The sequence below is a fragment of the Perca fluviatilis genome, chromosome 5 (assembly GCF_010015445.1).
Source record: "Perca fluviatilis chromosome 5, GENO_Pfluv_1.0, whole genome shotgun sequence".
Lineage (NCBI taxonomy): Eukaryota > Metazoa > Chordata > Actinopteri > Perciformes > Percidae > Perca > Perca fluviatilis.
This window is the reverse complement of record NC_053116.1, coordinates 38,422,316-38,429,815: the sequence shown is the minus strand read 5'-3', so window position 1 is coordinate 38,429,815 and position 7,500 is coordinate 38,422,316. Positions and strand designations below refer to the sequence as shown.

The 7,500-nt window shown below is 44.9% G+C and overlaps 1 protein-coding gene across 1 annotated transcript in view; it reads right to left on the bottom strand.

The window, feature by feature from the left end:
- cxxc1a (CXXC finger protein 1a) overlaps nucleotides 1-7,500 on the bottom strand; it is a 27,352-nt gene that overhangs the window by 9,598 nt on the left and 10,254 nt on the right. Inside the window, exons 7-10 of the mRNA XM_039800482.1 lie at nucleotides 5,936-6,165; nucleotides 4,295-4,500; nucleotides 2,514-2,626; nucleotides 47-96 (exon numbers count right to left, since the gene is read on the bottom strand). Of these exons, the coding sequence (XP_039656416.1) occupies nucleotides 47-96; nucleotides 2,514-2,626; nucleotides 4,295-4,500; nucleotides 5,936-6,165 (599 nt within the window). The remainder of the gene's footprint in view (nucleotides 1-46; nucleotides 97-2,513; nucleotides 2,627-4,294; nucleotides 4,501-5,935; nucleotides 6,166-7,500) is intronic.

Here is a 7,500-nt window from a genome sequence, read left to right as displayed (position 1 = left end):
ACTGACAGACAAACAGAAACACAGACAGACAGACAGGCGGTCTTACCCCTCAATTCGTGTTGGGTACATGGAACCAAATGATGTCTGACTCTCATACTATTGAAGAGAGAGAGAGAGAGAGAGAGAGAGAGAGAGAGAGAGAGAGAGAGAGAGAGAGAGAGAGAGAGAGAGAGAGAGACAGACAGCTGTGATTAATTTTTGGGGAATATTCACACAGTTCCACATTCATACCTGGAAGCTGCCCAGTACAACCACAGTCTGATCTGCTGGCCACTGAGCAGCTCCACTGGAGCAGGTTGGAGGTTACGGGCCTTGCTCAAGGGCACCTCAGTGGTGGTAATGAGGGAGAGACAAGCGCTGCTCTTTCACTTTAAAGAGGAGATAGAATGCAAAACTGATTTTACCTTGTCATGGTTGAATAATGACAGTTTAGTGGGTAACTAGGACATATAGAAGCTCTAAATCCCATTGACACCTCTCTTTTCTCTGCAAATCTCACTATTTGAAACTGCCGCTGAAAACGGGCGAATCTCAACGAGCCGCCTAGTTGACGTCAACTATTTCGGCTCCTCCTCATTTGGCTCTAGTCTCTCTCTTTGTCACGCACCAACATTTACATAGGCTACACAACTGACCTGAGATCAGTTAGTCTTCTGAATCTAGGTTCGTGCAGATCTCAAGGAGTTCAGCCCACGGTGCTGCCTGGCCGCCCGGCCTGCTGTGAGGTAGATGGAGCTCCATCGCGGCTGGCAGCCCACAGCGCTCCATACCCGCGCAAAGTCACCGTTTTTTGGGTTAGTGGACTACCAAACGCCCCTGCTCTGGACAGAGCTCCAGGGCCTGCAGCTCCCCTCTTCCTGCTAGCTAAATGCCCGGTGTGTGGGAGTGAGAGCTTGTTAAGAGCTCAGCGAGCTTGTTACGCCAGCAATCTCTTACCACAGGTTCCAGTTACTCTTTTAATGTGTGTAATTATAATGTGTTGAGTTATTTATCCTCTGAAATTCACAAATATTAATTAACTTGAAATCGGACACCGTTGTTAGCTTTATGAGACATTTAGGTAGATGTTGTGTAAGTGGCGTGACGAAATTCAAACTGTAAATATAGCTACTCTAGTTATGCCGGCAGAGATTAACTGGAACCTGTGGTAAGAGATTGCTGGTGTTAACAAGCTTGCTGACCGCGCTCTTACTCTCACACACACCGGGCATTTAGCAGGAAGAGGGGAGTTGGAGGCCCTGGAGCTCTGTCAGGGCAGCGGTGTTTGGTAGTCCATTAGCCCAAGAGACGGTGACTTTGCGCGGGTATGAAGTGCCGTGGGCTGCCAGTCGTGATGGAGCTCCATCTACCTCACAGCAGGCCGGGGTCTGTGAAGGAAGGCAGGCCGGGCAGCGAGGCAGCACCGGCCGCTGAACTCCGACACACAGTCTTACCAAATTTGCAATTGGCCATCAATTTTCGTAAAACGTCCCATATTTGAGCTTTATATAGTTGATTTCTCGCTTAAAAAAGTCTCAGAAGTGAATTAAATAACGAAATAGCCCGACAAACAATGTATAACTTTGCAGAGTCTGAAATATGAGGCCTGCTGCCGAGTCTCCCATGTGTTTCTATGTAGTTTGCTCAAACCAATCAGCGCGCAGCTCATTCTGAATATTCATGAGCATACCATATTTGGAAGAAAATCTCTTGCTCCAAATAGAGCCATATTCACAGGGTAGTTAAGGGCCTAATAAAATAGCATTCGGGCAATTTTCAGCCCAACCAATGTTACATACCCCATTAGGAGACCTTAAGGAACAGTGTAAAATACCCTAAATAATCATTCTATCACCCCTTTAACCTTTAGGTCACCACTGCCCCACTGAACTGGGTCATTGTGTTTGGAGCCAAAAAGACCACAAACCAGAAGTCTTCATGGGCCTTAATCCAATCCTTCCAGAATCCAAAATCCTTGATTATTATTATATTATTATTGCACGTTTTCTTAAAAAATGCGATGGAATATGCTATATATGATATTTATGCAATTGTATGCGATGAAATTGCAGGAACTTGCAAAAACTGCAGTTTGATGAAAAAGAGAAAAAAAAAAGTGATTTGATGACATAATTACGTCACTTCATAACGTTCCCATGGCAACAGGGGAAAATGGCTGCTCTTGTGTGACGTAAACGCAACATTTTTCAACTTTCTGCTGAGATATATTATGGGACTTTTTTTGCAACGAAAATGCAGGGATTATGAAATCATGCAAGCACCGCATATTTTGCGTTGAAATCTGCAATTTATGCGGCGAAAGTGCGGCATATTTGAAAAAATGCATTGATTATGCGTTGAATTATGTGTAAACTTTACAAATTATGTATAAAAACGCGATTATGCGATCGCATAATCACGTTTTTCTGGAGGGACTGTTGATCTTATCGTCCACATTGATTTTTATCCTTGTCCACCTGGACAGGACGCATCTGTGTGGTGGTAACCTTCCTGGGGAGGGAGGACACACTGACCTTAGCGTAGCATCTCTCCATGTGTCTCAGCGCCACCTTGGGGTTCACGGGATGACTGCAGGACACACAGAAGATCTGAAGATCTGTGTCCTCACCATCACCTTCTGTCACCTGGAGAGAGAGACAGACAGATGGAGAGAGAGAGAGAGAGAGACAGACAGACAGAAAGATGGAGAGAGGGAGAGAGAGACAGACAGACAGACAGACAGAGAGATTATATTCCAATGATTTATTCCTCCACACGTAAAATACAACTAGCACCGCACTAACGCACTTATTTCGACTTACAAAGTAACTTTACATTGCAGCTTTAAGGAGTCTCCCCCCTGCTGGAAGTTAGAGAGAATGCAGCTTTAAGGAGTCTCCCCCCTGCTGGAAGTTAGAGAGAAAGCAGCTTTAAGGAGTCTCCCCCCTGCTGGAAGTTAGAGAGAATACAGCTTTAAGGAGTCTCCCCCCTGCTGGAAGTTAGAGAGAATACAGCTTTAAGGAGTCTCCCCCCTGCTGGAAGTTAGAGAGAATACAGCTTTAAGGAGTCTCCCCCCTGCTGGAGGTTAGAGAGAATACAGCTTTAAGGAGTCTCCCCCCCTGCTGGAGGTTAGAGAGAATGCAGCTTTAAGGAGTCTCCCCCCCTGCTGGAGGTTAGAGAGAATGCAGCTTTAAGGAGCTTCAGCATCGGCTTTACTTCTTAGACCCTGTTTACACGTCCGTGGTTATTTTTACAACCGGAGACATTTCCCTTCGTTTACACGCAAACGGAGAATCCTCCTCTGAAACCGAGACTTTCTAAAAACTCTGGCCAGAGTGGAGATTTTTGAAATCTTCATTTGCACATTTGCACGTAAACTGAGACAAACGGAGGTTCAGTCAGCCGAGAGAGAGAAAGAGGAAGTGATTGGTTTCTGTTGTTGCTATTTTCTGGATTCTGATTGGCTAACGTGGGCTTGAGCTTCTCGTTACACCGCCACCTACAGGTCTGGCGTGCTCTTGACTGCATTGACGGCATATATATATATATATATATATATATATATATATATATATATATATATATATATATATATATATATAAAAAAATATATATATAATAAAAAAACACACAAAACACACACAGTACAGGCCAAAAGTTTGGACACACCTTCTCATTCAATGTGTTTCTTTATTTTCATGACTATTTACATTGTAGATTCTCACTGGAAGGCATCAAAACTATGAATGAACACATATGGAATTATGTACTTAACAAAAAGTGTGAAATAACTGAAAACATGTCTTATATTTTTAGATTCCTCCAAAGTAGCCACCCCTTTGCTTTTTGATAACTCTGCAAAACCCTGGTGTTCTCTCAATGAGCTTCATAGAGGTAGTCACCTGAAATGGTTTTACCTTCACGGGTGTGCTTTGTCAGGGTTAATTAGTGGAGTTTTTCCCTTATTAATAAAAAGCAAAGTGGTGTGCATGAGAATTACATAAATATGTTTCAGACTAAATATTAAAGGTAAACATTGAATGAGAAAGGTGTCCAAACTTTAGTAGCCTGTATTTTTTTTATATATATATATATATATATATATATAAAAAAAAAAAATATATATATATAAAAAAAAATATATATATATAAAAAAAAAAAAAAACACACACACATATATATATATATATGTGTGTGTGTATTTTTTTTTGTTTTTTTTTTTTTTTTTTTTTTTTGTGTGTTTCGAAACGATGTGCACGTAATTTTTGAAAACGGAGGGATGATGCTGCTCGCGTGGCATCAGACGTCTCACCTTCTGCCCCGTGTTGGACCTGCTGCTGTTTGGCGTTGGCGATGATGCCTTCCAGCTCGTGGAAGCGTTTCTCCATCAGCGTGAGGCGGAGCCTCGCCGCCTGCTGCTCCTTCCTGATTCGCTCCAGCTGTCTCCGCCCCATCTCCTCGGCAACGCACGGGCTCTGCTGCCACTGCTGGATCCTCTGAGGAAGGATCTCATAGATACGACTAATGGACAGACAGGCGAACAGAGAGACAGGGAGAGAAAGGGAGAGAGACAGGGAGACAGGGAGAGAAAGAAAGCCAGACAGAGAGACAGGGAGACAGGGAGAGAAAGGAGAGAGACAGGGAGAAAGTGAGACAGGGAGAGAGACAGAGAGAAAGGAGAAAGACAGGGAGAAAGGGAGAGAGACAGGGAGAATTACAGAGAGACAGGGAGAATTACAGAGAGACAGGGAGGGGGATGGGAAGAATTACAGAGAGACAGGGAGAAATGGAGAGAAGCAGGGAGAAATGGAGAGAGGCAGGGAGAAATGGAGAGAGGCAGGGAGAAATGGAGAGAGGCAGGGAGAAATGGAGAGAGGCAGGGAGAAATGGAGAGAGGCAGGGAGAAAGGGAGAGAGGCAGGGAGAAAGAGAGAGAGGCAGGGAGAAAGTGAGACAGGGAGAAAGGGAGAGAGACGGGAAGAAAGAGAGAGAGGCAGGGAGAAAGTGAGACAGGGAGAAAGGGAGAGAGACGGGAAGAAAGAGAGAGAGGCAGGGAAAATGGGGAGGGAGACAGGAAGAATTACAGAGAGACAGGGAGAAATGGAGAGAGACAGGAAGAAAGGGAGACAGGGAGAAAGGGAGAGAGACGGGAAGAAAGAGAGAGAGGCAGGGAGAAAGTGAGACAGGGAGAAAGGGAGAGAGACAGGAAGAAAGGGAGACAGGGAGAAAGGGAGAGAGACGGGAAGAAAGAGAGAGAGGCAGGGAGAAAGTGAGACAGGGAGAAAGGGAGAGAGACAGGAAGAAAGAGAGAGAGACAGGGAGAAAGGGAGAGAGACAGAGAGAAAGGGAGAGAGACAGGGAGAAAGGGTGAGAGACAGGAAGAATTACAGAGAGGCAGGGAGAAAGAGAGAGAGGCAGGGAGAAAGGGAGGCGACAGGGAGAAAGGGAGAAAGACAGAGAGAAAGGGAGAGAGACAGGGAGAAAGGGAGAGAGACAGGAAGAATTACAGAGAGACAGGGAGAAATGGAGAGAGAGGCAGGGAGAAAGGGAGGCGACAGGGAGAAAGGGAGAAAGACAGGGAGAAAGGGAGAGAGACAGGGAGAAAGGGTGAGAGACAGGGTGAGAGACAGGAAGAATTACAGAGAGACAGGGAGAAATGGAGAGAGAGGCAGGGAGAAAGGGAGGCGACAGGGAGAAAGACAGAGAGAAAGGGAGAGAGACAGGGAGAAAGGGAGAGAGACAGGAAGAATTACAGAGAGACAGGGAGAAAGGGAGAGAGACAGGGAGAAAGAGAGAGATAGGAAGAAAGGGAGAGAGGCAGGGAGAAAGAGACAGACAGACAGACAGACAGACAGACAGACAGGGAGACAGATAGACAGACAGACAGAGATCAGTATCTTTTGGAGACAACTCAGTGAAGATGATGATGTGCACAGAAAGGGAAACGTGGGACCCACTTGGTGGCGAGCTTCATGCCACAGTCGTCAGAACAGTACTTGGAGTTGGTCCTCGCCGGTTGGACACATCCTGGTCCCAGACACTGCCGCATGGCCCCCCCCACCTCCTTAGCCCCGCCCTCTCCTCCACGCTCGCTGTGCCGCACGCGCTCCCTGTGGCGCTGCTTGGCTTTGTGGCGCCGGGGCTTCACTTCGGGCTTCACTTCCTCTTTCGGCGCAGAGACAGACTTCTGCAGCAGAACAGGGACAGGTGTGTTAGTGACATCATCTCATCAGTGTCATAGTGACATCATCAGCTGGCTAGTTTAAAGGGTAATTTGTCTGACAACAACAGCATATCTCCACCAGACTCCATGTAAATAATCAGGACTTTTATCATGTATAGAGCCAGCATATCTCCACCAGACTCCATGTAAATAATCAGGACTTTTAGTGTGTATAGAGCCAGCATATCTCCACCAGACTCCATGTAAATAATCAGGACTTTTAGCGTGTATAGAGTCAGCATATCTCCACCAGACTCCATGTAAATAATCAGGACTTTTAGTGTGTATAGAGCCAGCATATTTCCACTTGACTCCATGTAAATAATCAGGACTTTTAGCGTGTATAGAGCCAGCATATCTCCACCAGACTCCATGTAAATAATCAGGACTTTTAGTGTGTATAGAGCCAGCATATCTCCACCAGACTCCATGTAAATAATCAGGACTTTTAGCGTGTATAGAGCCAGCATATCTCCACCAGACTCCATGTAAATAATCAGGACTTTTAGCGTGTATAGAGCCAGCATATCTCCACCAGACTCCATGTAAATAATCAGGACTTTTAGCGTGTATAGAGCCAGCATATCTCCACATGTAAATGGATGAATTAAGGGTTTATTTCAACCAAACCAGAGTGGTGATTGTTGGAACAGTGGAAAGATGAACCAAGACGGCTTTTGGTAGTTTTATTTAGCTTCTGTCAACTTTGAATGAAGTGTGTTTTACGATGATAAAAGTCCTGATTATTTACATGGAGTCTGGTGGAGTTTGGTGATGGTGATTTCGGGGCTGTTTCATGTTAAACTAAAAGGATCTTACTCTTTAACTAAAAGCTCTATCTCTGTAGGGATCCTTTCATAATGTTGTCACACACTTAGAATAATAATCTGAGTCTGTCAGCAGCAAAAACACAACTTTTAGTGGACAGTAGGGCTGTGCTCGATTAAAGAAATTCTCAGTCGACTAACACTCATTCAACTGTACCAACTAATCGATTAGTTGATTTAATCGACAGATCTGTAAATCTGAGTTTCTCCACAAAGAGTCCTGCTAAAAGCACCACTTTAATTCTTGTGTTTACCAGAGATGAGCTCGTACGTTTCTTGGAAATAAGTCATTCAGCATGAAAACAGCATCAGACATGACTAATGGACTAAAGAGATCTAAGTTGACTAAGACCAAAACCAACGATTAGTCCACTAATCCACTAAGAGGGAGCAGCCCTAGTCGACAGAAATTGACGGTGCGTAATTGCCCGTTGTAGCCATGGATGTATTAAGAGTACTGGATACAGTGTTC